This window comes from Carassius carassius, chromosome 33 (genome assembly GCF_963082965.1).
Source record: "Carassius carassius chromosome 33, fCarCar2.1, whole genome shotgun sequence".
Taxonomy (NCBI): domain Eukaryota; kingdom Metazoa; phylum Chordata; class Actinopteri; order Cypriniformes; family Cyprinidae; genus Carassius; species Carassius carassius.
In genome coordinates, this window is record NC_081787.1 from 10,432,218 (window position 1) to 10,448,647 (window position 16,430).

A 16,430-nucleotide genomic window follows, 5' to 3' on the forward strand; every position below is an offset into this window, starting at 1 on the left:
AACCTGAAATGGATGTGTTGTATATAGGGAGACATACAAAATGTGAGGTGTTAGGGGTGCTTGCAGGACTGGTTTAACCACTAAAAATAAAGCAAATTAGCAATGATCACTGCTTTTATACAGTCTATAAGCCCAACAAGGCATTTACTGACTAAAAACAATCACAGGTAATGAGACATCATTTTCTGCAACAAACATTTTGCATTTAATAAAGACCTGTTAAAATGAGACCTTTACTTAGGCCTCTGATGATCCAGGTGTGCTCCTCTTATGGACAAGAGGTACTTTATGCTTTATGCAACAGCTTTCTATTGCTATTTCCGTTTAATAAAAAGCCAGTATAAATAGTAAGAAACAGAAGCAGTTTCTTTTTGAGTCACTTTATTGACAAAGTCATCTCTAATCTAAAAACCACAAAATAATGACCTTAGTCCCAACTGCCCTTAGTCATTGTTTGTGGACCACTGCATGAATGTCATCAGTCAGGTACTTTCTGGGTAGGCAAAAACAATGAGAGGGAGGGAGGAGTGTTGGTTGATTTCAAAAGCTATATAACTATAGATCCCTGGATACAAAGATACACCTGCTGAGTTTCCCCACTCTCAGCTTACACAACGACTGTGACCATGAAGCTGGCTATTCTGATCTGCGTTTCTGTTCTCATTTACCTCTCTGGTAAGTATCAAAATGGGCATTTTATGGTACATAAATATAATGAAATGTGAATATTGTGTAATAATAATCTTAATAAAAACCAAATACAGATAGACACTAGTCAGACTACTATTGTTGATTAAAATACAGTACATCATGTGACACTGATGTGTCATAATAAACATGTTTGAGATACACAATGTTTGTTTAACATATGGATGTTTGCTTTCCGGAAAGTTCATGCAATAAGGTTTTTCTTTAGAGATATTATTCACTAACCCAGACAGACCCATTTTGTGATACATGTTGTAGAGATCAGTGATAAATTACATTTGACACTGATGAGAACTGAGATACTGTTAATCCATGCAAATACACTGAAGAACATAAAAGGATGTTGAAATTACTTAAATGTGAATTTTTTCATTTTTTTCTAAAGATCATAAAAAAAGGAAAACAAGAGAAGCGTAAATGCGTAAAGGATATACAATAGGTTGAAAAGAAAGTACAAAACTTGCTTAACCAGGTTTTTTTTTAAAGACTTGTCTGGAATTTTAGCAGGCAACATTAGCGCCTTTCTTGCTTTATTTTTTCAAATATAATTGTTTCAATACTGTTTCCACAGTGGCAGAGGCACAACAGAGTGAGGTAAGTTAAAGGAAAATTTTTTTATATTTTAAAGTTACCAGATTGCAGTAACTATTTAAAATTTTGTATGTCTTTGAAAGTCTCTTATGCTTACCAAGGTTGCATTTATTTGATCAAAAATACAGTAAAAACATTAATATTACCATTACTCCAGTATTCAGTGTAAGACGATCAGTCAGAAATAATTCTAATATGCTGATTTTGTGCTCAAGAAATGTTTATTATTTCTATTAGTGTTAAAACAGTCATGCTGTGTAATATTTTTGTGGAAACCTTAATACAATGTTTTCAAGATTCTTTAATGAATATATATATAATTTATTTGAAATATAACTGTTTTACTGTCACTTTTGATCAATTTAAAATGTCCTTGCTTAAAATCATTAATATCTTTAAAAATAAATCTTAGTCACCCCAAACCTTTGAACAGTAGTTTATAATAAAGTAAAATGGTGGTAAAGTGTCATTATATATTTGGTTTGATTTTGGGAATCTCTCTGACATAATAGGACAACAATGTTCCTGATTTTGGATGTACTCGTGAGTACAATCCAGTGTGTGGAGATGATGGTGTCACATACTCCAATGAGTGCATGCTACAGTGGGAGAACAAGTACGTGAACTGAACATTTGTGCTATGTAAATTCAACATTTTGAGAAGGTCTGGGGCAACAGATGTGAGAAATCTCAGGCTAAGCCCAGATGTCAGCTTTGAATCAATAACAAACCTCCCAAGGTTTAGTAAACAGCCCAGTTTTCATTATGAGGACAAATGATCTATTACAAAAAAGCACAAGACATAGTAAACATTCATGCCTCTTTTTAACACGTCTTCTCTGTTTAGGATTCGTGGCAAGAATGTCAGCCTGAAGCACGTAGGAAAGTGTGAGACGTCCTGAACTCACTGCTGTTACATCTATAGTATCCACAATGGCTTTCCATATAGATACTACAGCACCAACCAGCGTGATTTCCTATCATACATTAATCAGTATAATATGAAGACATAATGCTATTGGAACCTTATCAGACATTGCTTTGTCAACATGTAATCACATGCAAGTGAAGCATTTAAGAGCTCTATTTTATTAATAAATGAATAAAAAAAGAATTTCAAATAAACCACATTCAAAATCTAAATGTTCTTTCTTCTTTATGCTACATAAATATGATGGCTCTGTCCTGAAAAGGACAACAGCAGAATTTTGTAGCACGTGAGCATACTTTTCCTGAAACTTAAGAAACCTAAAGATACTTAAAATATTTTATTATGTGGGTGAATGCGTCATTTTATTTTTTTGCTTGCATCATTAAAAAATCCATTAAAAATGCAATTTATACATACACAGACTTGCACATATATTTTCTATGAAGTACCAGTTTTTGTTTTCTGAAATGAAATTAATTTGGACATTTTTCACAGACATAAAGTAAATATTGGGATGATACAACTGTCGTTATACTATAATAAAACCTGATAAATATGAAATAAAAAAAGAGAACACTTCTAAAGAAAACTTTCTAACAATACAGCTGTAAAATTCTGATATTAATTTGGATTTAATGTTCCTGATTCAATTTTAAAATTATAGACATCTATAGCTTGGCTTCTTAATTGTTAATAGCAGGATGAAGAAACTAAATTGCATGCCACATTCTTAATGGAGCAACCAGACAAATCAATCATTCAGAACTCAATTATTTTATTAGTTCATTGTGTTCCAAAAAAGCAGCAACGGTTCCAATTTATACCCGTTGCATTTTTATCACCATCGAGTCCACAAGTGCCAGGATCTCCCCAAAGTAACCGTCCTGTTCCCCTATGTCCTGCTCTGTGAGCACCAGTTCTTGGTACTGTTTTTGCAATTCACTAAGAGAGCCTGTCAATGCGGGATTCTGTTTATATTGAGTCTGACATTGGGCCATCATGGCAAGCAGCGTGCGCAGAGCCTTCTCTCTGCAGTCATGCTCAGGTGATGCTAAAAGCTCAGGCACCAGGCTGCACCACCCCTGCTCCACCAACACGGGCAGCAGGGAGACTTCAGCATACTGCCGCATACGTTCCTGGTGAGAGGAATCTGAAGTAAGGTCCATTCCCACCTGTGATATCAACTCCTACAACACAGAGTACAAGTGAATTTTAACGAGTTATTTACATATGGTATGAATTGTGAAATTAAAAATGGACTTACATTTCAAACATGTTTTACCTTTTAAAAGTTTGGGGTTGGTAATATTTGTTAATGTTTCTTTTCTCGTATGCTTACTAAGGCTGCATTTGTGTGATCAAAAATACTGTTAAATATCACAATAATTAAAAATTACTGTTACATAAAATTACTGTTTTCTGTCTTAATATAGAATTTCTTTATTGATGACAAAGCTGAATTTTCAGCAGCCATTACTCCAGTCTTCAGTATAACGCGATTCTTCAGAAATCATTCTCATAAGCTGATTTGGTGCTCGAGAAACATTTCTTCTTATTATTGCCAATGTTCAAAGTTCAAAATCTTTTGTAACATTATAAATGTCTTTACTATCACTCTTGATCACTTTTATGCATCATTGCTTCTTTTAAAAACACACACACAAAAAAAAATCCTACTGACTACAAACTTTTGAATGGTAGTGTAGCGAAGTATAAATTTGTAAACTAATATTAACCTTTTCAATGATCATATCATAGAGAACTGTGATGATTCTCACACGCAGGGATTCTACCCCTGGTGTTTGAAACAGTTCGCTAAGCACCTGCACACCACCAAGCTTCAAAAAGTGACTTTGTGCAAATGGGAAGTGACGCAGCAATGAGGCCACAGCAAATAACACCTGTAATAAATCAGAATGTCATAGTTAATGATGCATTCATCTACATTAATATATGATAACGGCAATTTAATTTACTATACATTACCAGCATAATGCCCATTGTTTCTGGTCGGTCATACCTTTTTCTTTACCACTGTTGGTCGCGGAGTTGCAAGCAATGTCAACAGTTTCTGTAACGCGCCACCTTCTATTGCCTCAACTTGCACTGATGGATTACTAGAAAAATGTAGATGACAATGGATTGCGTCAATGTAAAGGTGCATTCACATTTCGCTAAATTTCACAGGCAAAAAAGTCCTTTGACTTGTACTTAATAGCATACAATGTATGAAGCACAGCTCATACAGAAGTCACTTTCAAACTTTTCAGCTTTCTGTTGGTCAACAAAATCTACTTGCCCAGCTTGAATCTGCTGCTAAATCTGTGTGGGGAAAATCCAACCTGATCGCAGGGATTTCTAATGAAATCACTGTATTTTGCCCACAAAAATTCACTGAACATCAGTAAATGTGACCACACTTTAAATCAAGTGTAAGTAGCAGTTTTGATGAAGAAAATACCACTTACCTTGAAACAGCAGATCCAAGAACAAACGCTGCACTCATCTGGAGATGAATGTCTGTACTGTTTAAAGCATGTATAACCAGTTGCATTCCTCCCATGGACACCAAATTCTGGCCATTATCTACCTATCAGAAAAAAATTAAATAAAATGAGATTCAGTGACTTTGACATGCAGTGAAACGTATAAGACATTATGCTTCATAATCATAGCTGAGGCTTGACCTGATGCACAAGGTACTCCAATTCAAGAAGAGCAGTGACTTTTTCCTCAGTTGTGCTGTTAGTATTATTAAATTGGTTTAAAAGCCTTCTCATAACTTGGACATCGGTCTCCATAAGCATGTCGAGTGCCTCCATGTCTTTTTTCAATTCTTCGATGGGGCGAAATTGGGCCCTCACTGCATCTTTGTCCTAAAATCATACATCTTGATTAAAAAAAATAATAACAACAATAATAAATGGGGAAAATAGTTAGATATAAACTGAAATAAACATACTTGTTTTGTGTCCACAGGATCATCCATTCCTTCTTTAAACTTTTTCAAAGCCTCTTTCAACTCCTCAGCTGTAAATGAGGGGTTGTGTGTGTTTATCATCCCTTGCCTGCTCCACAGAGGGAAAAATTAAGCATAACTAGCTATATGATGCATGCATTTATTTTAGGATACTACATTCTCCTAATCAATATACCTATTTCCATCTCTCCAGTATTTGAGACCTTCCGCCTCTCCCATCTTAACCTCTCTTTGGCCAGTCTGAAGATTCAATCTGACATGAGAGCCGGCTGGAATTGCTTGACCTAAATTGACAGATAAACAAGGAATTGATCTGTTAATCATCTATTCATGCAAGGACACTTATGTCAGTCAGCATGGGAATAAACACACCTGGTTTGAAAGTTTGCCACTTGTCTGTAGGTCTAAACACCTCCAGATCTTCAGAATCCTCATCCTCTAACAGTGTCTCTTCACCCTTGCTGTGATCATCAGAGCCCTCTTTGATAGATAGGGCTGTTGGTGACTGCGTAGCCAAATATAATAGTTATTAAAGTATTACAATAAAATAAATACTAAGATGCACGGCAGCAGCAGATCTCACCTTGACATTGTGTGCACATATGAGATGAAGACCGACAAGCCAGAGGGCGATTGACAGTCCAAGTCGCCACTTCTTTTGTATAATATGTATGGGCATCATCTTGGATTTAGAAATCACAATATGCGCGCAGATAAATTATGAAAAACAATATGAAAAACAATCACACGTCATGCAGCCGAAACTAAAATCCATTCCCAAACTTTTACGATACACGGTTGTTAAATTAACTCATCATGGACTAGCCCGTTTACTTGTTATTTAAGTTGTTTACATGCCGAGTTTAACGACTGCACTATACGAAAAGAAACAACTAGAAACCAGCACGTGCATTTCCGCGGTCCATCTGGACGGAATACGTGAACCAATCAGACAAATGCAAGTGTATGTTTTCGGAATACGTCATTCTTTATGGTCGCGGTGATTGGCTAAAGGAAGACGTACCTTTTCATAACGCAATCAAAGGCAAATTAAGCCTACCCCTTTTTTAAACAGAAATAAAACGTAATTTAAATATTTTTATTTTACGTTTTTAAAATAGGACAGCTATAAATGTAAGTTAAACTTCTTGTTAATTATGTATATGTGGATTACACAAACAACAATAAAAATACTTTTTTTCTGTTCATAGACAAATTAAGAAAAAATAAATCAACAATAAGAAAATCATACACAATATATTAATGGTTATATAAACTAACCATTTTGCACAAATGGCTTATGTACTATAAATCAATCAGTCTCTCACAGTGAAGGACAAAAACTGAAGACTATAGCAATCTGGTTCTTTTTGTTTGTTTGTAGACCACTATAAAACATAGAATAGGCAGCGGTTAATGAATTACGTATCAGGCTGCATTAATTTACTTTTTTTTTTATTCAAACAGTCGAAAATAATTAATTATATTACAGACGTTATGAATACATGTATAAAGTTAAACTGTTTTACAAACCAGGTGCATAGACAGGACAAGCCACAAATCAAACAATGATGTAAATTATACACCAGTAAAATTCATACACAATATCTTTTTTTCCAAATATGACAAATATTGATAAAGGACTCACATTTTACAATAGCCAAACTACTGTTGAGCACACTCGTTCGCCATAGTTTTTTCTAAGTTAACATGAGTAGGTTGTTGGTACTTTTTCCTCTTCCTTTCAGTTCTCCAGTTCTCCTCCTCGTCAATGCTTTGATGATTTTGATCCTCATTCTTGCTATTGGAGTCACTTACAGGAGACCTACAGGCAAATTATTCAGTTTGTGGTGGATCAAAATACAGAACTTAAGTGCTAAAATGTAAATGTCATAAACAACATTTAGTTAATTTTAACTACCATTATTGCTACTGTCACAGGAGTGTTTCTTTAAAAAGTAACATTTTAATTATTGCAAGTTAATGTAACTAAATACAAAAAAAGTAAATTTATGCATTCAGCAGACGCTTTTATCCAAAGCGACTTACAGTGCATTCAGGCTATCAATTTTTACCTATCATGTGTTCCCGGGGAATCGAACCCCCAACCTTGCGCTTGTAACTAACATTACTACTGCCACATGGATTGATTCTTTAAAAATTAACATTTTAATGTCACTGTCAAAAAGGTCTGACAGTTGAAGTGCAATAGGTTAACTACTATGTATTTATATTACTTAAATATCAGGCTACATTTCACAATGAATTAACGGTCCTTAAACAGTTCTTAAAGTGTAGTCAATGAACCAATATCTCATGGGATTAAATTGTCTTCGGGCTACAGGGTTCCTGAGAGGCAACGGTAGAGAGGGAAGTGACGGTCGAGGAGTGAATGTCCTCATAAAACCCAGGAAAGGAAGATGACAAAGACTGTAAAGTTGACACAGCGCAGCAGAAAGGAGCAGGGCTTGCATGCAGAGGTTGGCACTGACCTGGGCACATCAGGAATGCATACTGGGGGATCCTCAGAGATTCGGACAGACTTGTTTTCACGGGACATGACGGGGTTGAGTTCTGTGGGTTGTGCAGACTGCAGGGGGATCACAACCAGCTTATCAATGGGATGACTAAGGGCAAGTCCTTGCTTGGCTCAGTGTCCATGGTTGCAGTTTTCTCTTTGCTAGGTGCTGATTTTTCCTCTGGAACAGCTACGGGAAACTTCTCCCGGCGGCGTTTCTGTACTTGTGCTTTGTTCACCTCTGAATACATAACAAAGTATATTTATTACTAGTACATAATAACAGCGCAAAGATGAATTACAGCAGGTATCCAATAGAGTGCAATAGTACCTGCCCACATTTTCAGTGGCCTTGGTTCCAAAGTATTTTTCCCATATTTTTAAAAAGTACATACACGAAGTACAAATATTTGTATTTTTCCCATGCAAAGTTTTAAAGAGTTATAGGACACAAACCTGCTAACCATATTAGCTGAGATAATCACATTACAACCTTTGATTTGAAGCGAAAAAAATTATAGAAAATTACAGACAAAAGAACAAGACAGTGTAATTAACATTTTAATGAGGAATAAAAGTGTGTGTGTGTGTGTATATATATATATATATATATATATATATAGTTTTGACAGCACAGGCTGACTGACTACCACTTTTGCAATATTTCATTGAAATGAGTGCTACTAGTTTTATTTTATTAATTTGCTTGTCGTGATTGTAAATTGGTGGAGAGTTCTTTGCAGAATCATACCAATGATTAACATCCTAATAGATCACAGAAAGTCAGTCTTAGATTTAAATGGTTATTGTTAAAAATCAATTTTCCTCTGGAGAAAATGAAAGGGATTTTTTCTTCCGGAACTGACTGTTGCACGCTACACAATAAACAGGTTTATGTAGAAAACTAAGGTTCAGAGATGGAGGAAAAAAAATACCATTAGGTGTATATTTCATCTTTAGTTCTTCAAGCTTGACTTGTAGCCTCATATTGTCATATTGTGTCTTTGTTTTAGTGCTTGTTCTGTGCCATAAAGTTTCCTCTCCATCTCCAAAACTCTCTGACTTTCAGAGAGAGCCTTCATTCTTGCCATGGACAACTCATCCTTCAGTTTCTCTGCATCTTTCCTATATACATATGTCATGATTATTTAAAAAATTTCTGAAGCAACACCAGTACAAATAACTGATGAGAGTATACTTACTTTGAATTTGAAAGTTGTATTTTTAATAGGTCTGTGTAATAAGTCTCATCCATAACCTCGACTTCTTTAAAGGGGGCAGGTGGATGCTGGTCTTTTACAGTCAACTTTACTTTTAGTTGGTGACGTCACATTAGCATTAGTTACTAGTATTAATTTCTCAAACTGTAAAATGTTTCATTTCTGTGATATGCTAAGCTCACCTTCGCTTTCTCCAGCTCTCTTACTTTCATCATCAAGCTTTCTATCTCCTTGTTTTTGTCAGATAGCATGAATTGCAGTCGCTCAAGCTGTGCTGGGTCAGCCCTGTTGCCCTGGAGCTGCATAAGGGTTGCTATCTGCATCTAAAACAGCACACACAAGGAAAACGATAATGTGGAAAAAAAAAAAAATTAAATTATAAAAATATTTCTCACAAACCACTATTTACCTTCATGCTGTGCATATGTTGCTTGGTGAGAGCATGCTGCTTTTGTAGAGACTCATGCTGTCGTTTCATGCTTTTCAGCCGCCGCTCCATCTCTGCTCTCTTGTCCTCTACCTGTAAAAATCCAAATATTTTGTGTCATGGCACAAAAACAATTTAAGGGTAACCTCTCAAAACATTTAGTAAATACAGTTTTATTATGAAGCACTACCGTGGAAATATTTGAGTAGCTTTCCAATATTAAAAAAAGTTTATAGTTATTAAAAAAAAAGGTATTGCATTGGTATTATAAAATGTTATTCAGTTGCTCTTGAAATAAAGCTTTAGTTACAATGAAAACTCTTGGCAGACATAAATAGCCAAGTAGTAGAAATAACGCTTAATGCTGTACCTCAGAAAATAAAGAATTGCCTTTGCTGTTTGGATCTTGTGCCTGCTGCAACACCTGTTCCAGCTGGATTTGAAGGTCTTGGTTGGCTTCACGAGCTTTCTACATACAGTAGAATAAGAAATGTTACAGGTGATGACGTCACGAAAATCTCACTTCCAGGTTTTAAGTGCTATAATAAGGTCCCCGGTGCATCTACCAACCAATGAAATGTGAAAAAGCTTAACCCAGTAACTTTGTTTTGGTAAGCCTTTTTCTGCAAGCGTCTGAAAAAATGAGCACGTCTGATTTCGCTCTCCTAGTGACGTGGCAAAGCGATCTCATAATAATATTACCGCCACTTAATCTGTAAGTTTGCACCCACGGAGGAGGAGGAGACAAGAGAGCAGAGGATTCATTGATTTATTTACTGTATATTGCTGCCTGCCACAAAGATCTAATATAAACATAGGATTTCTTTCCCAGCTGTTTACCTTCACTGACATAACCGACTGTTTTTGTAACTCGTGTGTAAATGAGAACTTAGTTTAGCACTCACATGCTTGTGATGAATTGCATCGATTACAAAATTACAAAAACACACCAATTCACTACAGGAGGCCTTTGTTCACCCCCTGGAGCCGTGTGAGATACTTTTTATTTGACTTCTTTTGGACTGATTAACTGCAACACCCGCTGAGTGGCATTAAACAGCTTGAAAGATCAAAGACAATTTTTTATATAACTCTGCCTGGATTCGTCTGAAAGAAGAAAGTCATATACACCTAGGATGACTTAAGGGTGAGTAATTTATGGCCTAATTTTCATTTTTGAAACAAAATTGAAGGTTGTGATGACGATTTGTTTCCTTACCATAATGTATTCTCATCAAAATTCTTTATTTTCAAATGAGTGTTGAATGTAAACTCCCATTAGGAATTTAACCATTTAAAGCGAATTTATCTGAGAATATTCTTAAATAAGGAAATCTATTCGTGATTGGTCCATGTGTATTTCGTCATCCAAAATCTAATTTGTGGCACAGCGAAGTGTTGTGAATCAGCTCTAAGACTGACAGTTAAGATTTTGTCCAACACTTCGCTTAAATTACGACTGAGAAGCTTGATAACTAACTTTTAAGAGCAGCTTTGAGCCAATAATTTTTTTTACACTTAATTCGATTCTTAGCTAGTCTCAGCCTCAGACTTCACGCCCACAGATCCTTGGCTGAACGTCTTATGCATATTGCTCGCAAATAGGGATGGGACGGTATGAAAATTTAATATCACGATTATAGTGACTAAAATTATCACGATTATCAATATTATCACGGTTTTGTTGAAACGAGATGAAAGTGTTCAAAAATAGTTGATGCTCACACTGAAAACATTTCAGCAAGTTTTATATTTAATAATCAACAAAAAAACTAATAAAACAAGCAACTCTATGCACTTAATTTAAAGAAAGATTAAATTCTGTGGCATTTCCTTCCTTACAATGAAAAGTGTAGAAGCATAGAAAAGTCACTGACTTTCGCCATTCCTTCTCGAAAAAAAACAAAAAAAACAAAAAAAACAAAAAAAAACATTGTGCGCTGCGCTTGCGTCAGACTGTTGCTGGCTGGACATGATTTAATAGTGAGTTATTAAAACAGCGATAATCAAACACGGTTTTAATGATAATTCATTTTTAAACGATATTACTAACCTTCAGCACATTTTATCACGGTTATCAATAAAACCGGTTATCGTCCCATCCCTACTCGCAAAAGTGGAAATACTTCAGATGTTTTGAAGTCGTCATCGAATTGGTTGAATTATACAGGACTTGCGTGAGAAGCGTGTCGCGTTCTTTAACGTTCCGCCTAGAAACAAAGATACCGTGACATCAAACCCCCTCACAAAATAAGAAAGCCGCCGTGTTTACAACTGTGACGACGAGCGCTTATCAGGGTCAACTAAACACTGGATTCTCAAAAGTAAGTGAAATATTTAAATTCACTGCACACCATCTTTAAAATACATCCAAGAGTTTTACACACCGGTCTGTTATTGTGACAACATTTTCACGCCCCGAAACGTGACGCTGAAAAGAAACAAACTGTGATTGATTGTTTAACATGTCCATCAAATGCCATACATTCCAGACCTTCAGCCGTCAGTCTGAAGCTCTGGCTATGCAAGGCTAATTCTTAACAGCGATCATGAGAGTGATTCTCAGATGCTTGACAAATACGTGCCCAGAATGCCATGTGTTTCTACTTATCACTGCAAGACATATTTTTCAATATACAATACCATTCAAAAAATGTTTAGGAAAATTAATAATTGTATTCTGCACAAATGCATTAAATTGACCAAAATGTATCTAAAAATTGTTACAAAAAAATAAATAATTTTATATATATAGGCGTGTCCACACTTTTGGTCTGTACTGTATAGACCAAACAGTACAGACCAAAAGTTTGAACATACCTCATTCAAAGAGTTTTCTTTATTTTCATGACTATGAAAATTGTAGATTCACACTGAAGGCATCAAAACTATGAATTAACACATGTGGAATTATGTATGGAATTATATACGTAACAAAAAAGTGTGAAACAACTGAAAATATGTCATATTCTAGGTTCTTCAAAGTAGCCACCTTTTGCTTTGATTACTGCTTTGCACACTCTTGGCATTCTCTTGATGAGCTTTAAGAGGTAGTCACCTGAAATGGTCTTCCAACAGTCTTGAAGGAGTTCTCAGAGAGATGCTTAGCACTTGTTGGTCCTTTTGTCTTCTGTCTGTGGTCCAGCTCACCCCTAAACCAGCTCGATTGGGTTCAGGTCCGGTGACTGTGGAGGCCAAGTCATCTGGCGCAGCACCCCATCATTCTCCTTCTTGGTCAAATAGCCCTTGATGCCTTCAGTGTGACTCTACAATTTTCATAGTCATGAAAATAAAGAAAACTCTTTGAATGAGAAGGTGTGTCCAAACTTTTGGTCTGTACTGTATATATATATATATATATATATATATATATATATATATATATATATATATATATATATATATATATATATACATATATATATTATTATTATTATTATTATTATTATTATATTTTTTCTTTTTTTCCTATTTATTTAAGACGCCTGAAAAAAAGTGGTTATCACAAGAATACCAAGACAACTGTTTTCAACTGTGATAATATAAAAACGAAAAACGTTTCATGTTTCACATAAGAATATAAAAATGATTTCTGAAGGAACATGTGACACTGAAGACTGAAATAATAGCAGCTGAAAACTTTGCTGTCACAGAAATAAAATACATGTTAAAATATATTAAAATACAAAACAGTTCTTTCCGTTGTTACAATATTACAATATTACAAATTTACTGTATTTTTTTATCAAATTAATGTAGCCTTGGTGAGCATAAGCGACTTTTGTTTAAAATATCTTACAGACCCCAAACTTTTGAGAGGTAGTGTAAATACATGTTTCATAAACATGTTTACTTAAAAATGCTTATAGACATGCCTCCAAAGCATTGTAGCAGGACACTGCCTCTCTCTCTCTCTCTTCCTTCTCCTCCGTGAGTGTCTCTAGTTGTCTCTGGAGGGTGGTGTTGGCCAAATGTAGTTGCTCTTCTTTGTATCGTGCCTCCTGAAGCTCCTGCTCCAAAGTCGCCTGCAAGACAAGGTCACTCTTCAGCACCAAGGGCACACTGACAGCGCTGGGCGATAAAATGTTATCATATTCAGTCACAATAAAATTTTCAATAACAATGACAAGCTCTAGAGATTTTTACTCAACATGGATTAACTGATGCGAAGAGTCAATTCACAAGCTTTTCACAATTTAATTTGAGAAAAATATTAATAATGACAATATTTTTAAATAATATTATACAACCAAGGTCATTTTTTTAAATTAAATTTAAAGTTATTCATTCAATTACTTTTGTAAACATAAAAATAAATATTTTATTGTAAATTGTTTATTACATTTTAAAAGATTGATTAAACTGTTAAAGATGCATTAATTCATAATTAAACAATTTTTTGAAGATACATTTTGTATTGAAAAAATAGAATGGAAAACAAAATTTAGATGAAAATAAAAAAATTGTCATGGGGCCCTAAAATAAAGGAAGCTATGTGGAGTTCAATTGTGGATAAAATATCATAGCAATAGCATTTCCTTCCCCCTTTCCCCGTTAATGGTAAATCAATTTTGTGATAAATATTGGTATGATTGTGAACATATTTTTGGCTATATTGCCCAGCCCTTCGCACTGACATTCATTATTTCTTTGAAACCACTTTCTTCCATTAAAAATAAAAACTGGAAAGTACTCTACCATTGCTGATTCCATATCCATCTTCTGCATTTGCAGCTCAAGGATCTCGGAGGACATTGTTTCATGTGCACGTTCTGTAAGGACACGAAGTTCTTCAGTTCTGAAAAAAAAAGTTGATTTTTCATCACCATTGATTTTTCATCACCATTACTCCATCAGAAATCATTCAAATATGCTAATTTACTATCAATGCTTAAAATAGTTGTGCTGCTTAATATTCTTTGGAACCTGTGACATTTTTCAGGATTATCTGATAAATAAAGATAAAAAGACCAGTGTTTATTAAAAAAAAAAAAAAAAAAAAAAAAAAAAAAACTCTTTCTAACAAGATTAGTCTTTATTATCACTTTTTTTTAAATCAATTTAACAAATCCCTATATGCTTTTCTTTTTAACTTTTTATTCATCAAAGAACCTTGAAAAAAGTATCACAGGCTCAAAAATAAAATAATAATAATAAAATAATAATCATATGACACTGAAGACTTGAGGGATGGCTGATGAAATTTCAGCATTGTCATCACAGGAATAAATTACATTACAATATAAATTACATTATATTAAAATAGAAGACCATTATTTGAAATTGCCATAATAATTCACAAGATAACTGTATTTTTTTTCTGTATTTCTGATCAAAATAAATAGTCATGAAGAGAAGATGAGTTTAAAAACAAAACAAAAAAAAAAACATTACAAATCTTACTATCCCAAACTTTTGAGCAGCAGTGCGTGTGTGTATATATACAATTTATTTGTTTAAATAAAATAGCCCCAGTCCAGCCCTATCTGTCAACATTCACTTTCATTGCGTCTTAGTTAGTCCAAAGAGTAGCACTGATTCTCCTTTAGTTTTTTATTGAAGAAAGTCATAACTTACAGGTCTGGAATAACATGAGTGTGAGTAAAATATGATAGAATCTAATGTTTTGGTCAATAATAGCGTTAAACACATTAGTTGAGCTAACTGTGCAAACTTCGATCAAAAACATCGCGTGGCATTGGTAATAATAAGCATGTTTTCTTAATGGCATGTCTAAATGACAGCTACTCAACAAAATACATGTCTAAATGTGCTTCCAAATGCTTTCTTGTTCGGGAACTCTCAAACGACTAGTTTGAATTCTGCAGCAGTCGTCAATCACGTATCGCGAGAAAACACGAGGCTTCCAATCATTCAAAACACCCCGCTCTCTGGTGCCACCCTGTGCTCGTACTGGTTATAACCAAACACTATAAAATATAAAAAGGAGACTTCGTTATAACTAAACGCATTGATTTAGATCACAAAGGGTAAAAAAATCTAACTTTATTTATCAACACGAATTTTCGTTGGATTAAATGTTGCATTATATTAAATACATATATTTTGAATGACACTGTAATAAACAATGGTTATGAAACAGCATTAGGGAATGACATATTTAGAATTTCATCAACGATAGAACATTGAGAGAAATAAGAAGAAGATTGTTTTAAACTTCAGAAAGTATGATGGTTGAAGGAGTTACACATCAATCAACATTCAAGGGGATGGGGATGGGGAGGTTGTCAACAGCTCCGAATTTATTGGCTTTCAGTTTGCACTGAAAATGGCCCTGTGTAAATTAACATCCCTCTTGGGCAACCTGATCACAAACACTTAGCAGATTTGTAAAATATTAAATAGGTGTAAACAAAACCCATGAGTCACATCCTCATACTTCTTATGTCATTTGGATATGGGCATAAGTATTTTCTACCTTGGTGTCCTTACAGACAATTAACCTAGTCATATTGCATATACAAAGTCTTTAGGTCAATTAAAAATATGCAAGTTATAACAGCTTGAAACTTCATCCCACACTTAGACGATGGTTGTGTTTTGCATATTAAAAGGTGAGAACACTCTCATACAAAGAAATATTCTCCACCCATCAGTATTAAGACATAACCAAATATCTGTAAACTGTTGTCTACAGACACTTCATCTGTTATGCAGATCTCGACTATCAGTTCCTTTTGCTCATGCTGAGTGGTAAGGTCAGGCATCTGTCCCCTCAAAGAAACTCAAAGAAAATTCTGTTTTATTTTGCAAGCAAGTTTTGCAATCTGTTTTCACATTGACTGGAATATTTTTTTTATGTGTTTGTGTGCATTTAGGCCTGTAGCCTACATGAAAAATATAAATAGTGACAAGAAATAAATTCAGATTTGGTTTGTTTAACTATTTTATGTTACTACTATAATCAATAAAACATAATTTTCTTAGACAAAAGAAAAGTTGCCTTCACTGACTACTATATATTTAAATGACATCTAGTCAGTGCTAGAAATCAACCAGGTCTGTTGGGGCAAAATGTAAATAAGAGTTAGACA

At 34.5% G+C, this 16,430-nt stretch overlaps 2 protein-coding genes and 1 pseudogene across 2 annotated transcripts; 1 reads left to right on the plus strand and 2 right to left on the minus strand.

Moving 5' to 3' along the window:
• Nucleotides 1–545: 545 nt before the first annotated feature.
• LOC132113711 (serine protease inhibitor Kazal-type 1-like) lies at nucleotides 546–2,442 on the plus strand. The gene is made up of 4 exons (XM_059521644.1): nucleotides 546–675; nucleotides 1,280–1,302; nucleotides 1,812–1,915; nucleotides 2,147–2,442. The coding sequence occupies exons 1-4, from the start codon at nucleotides 627–629 to the stop codon at nucleotides 2,199–2,201; spliced, it is 231 nt and encodes a 76-aa protein (XP_059377627.1). The 5' UTR covers nucleotides 546–626; the 3' UTR covers nucleotides 2,202–2,442.
• Nucleotides 2,443–2,988: 546 nt separating this feature from the next.
• LOC132113710 (nucleotide exchange factor SIL1-like) lies at nucleotides 2,989–6,177 on the minus strand. The gene is made up of 9 exons (XM_059521643.1): nucleotides 5,794–6,177; nucleotides 5,583–5,715; nucleotides 5,386–5,494; nucleotides 5,193–5,298; nucleotides 4,918–5,106; nucleotides 4,699–4,820; nucleotides 4,251–4,347; nucleotides 3,967–4,131; nucleotides 2,989–3,417 (listed from the first exon to the last, which is right to left on the minus strand). Exons 1-9 carry the CDS (start codon nucleotides 5,890–5,892, stop codon nucleotides 3,049–3,051), a joined length of 1,389 nt encoding a protein of 462 aa, XP_059377626.1. The 5' UTR covers nucleotides 5,893–6,177; the 3' UTR covers nucleotides 2,989–3,048.
• Nucleotides 6,178–6,672: 495 nt separating this feature from the next.
• Nucleotides 6,673–16,103, minus strand: LOC132114126 (protein Spindly-like; annotated as a pseudogene).
• Between the last annotated feature and the right edge of the window lie 327 nt (nucleotides 16,104–16,430).

Coding starts and splice junctions, on each gene's coding strand:
- LOC132113711 (XM_059521644.1), top strand. CDS start 627: ATGAAGCTGGCTATTCTGATCTGCGTTTCTGTTCTCATTTACCTCTCT. Junction 676..1,279: donor TGTTCTCATTTACCTCTCTG/GTAAGTATCAAA, acceptor CTGTTTCCACAG/TGGCAGAGGCACAACAGAGT. Junction 1,303..1,811: donor CAGAGGCACAACAGAGTGAG/GTAAGTTAAAGG, acceptor CTGACATAATAG/GACAACAATGTTCCTGATTT.
- LOC132113710 (XM_059521643.1), bottom strand. CDS start 5,892: ATGATGCCCATACATATTATACAAAAGAAGTGGCGACTTGGACTGTCA. Junction 5,495..5,582: donor GTGGCAAACTTTCAAACCAG/GTGTGTTTATTC, acceptor CTGTCAATTTAG/GTCAAGCAATTCCAGCCGGC. Junction 5,107..5,192: donor ATCCTGTGGACACAAAACAA/GTATGTTTATTT, acceptor GTATGATTTTAG/GACAAAGATGCAGTGAGGGC.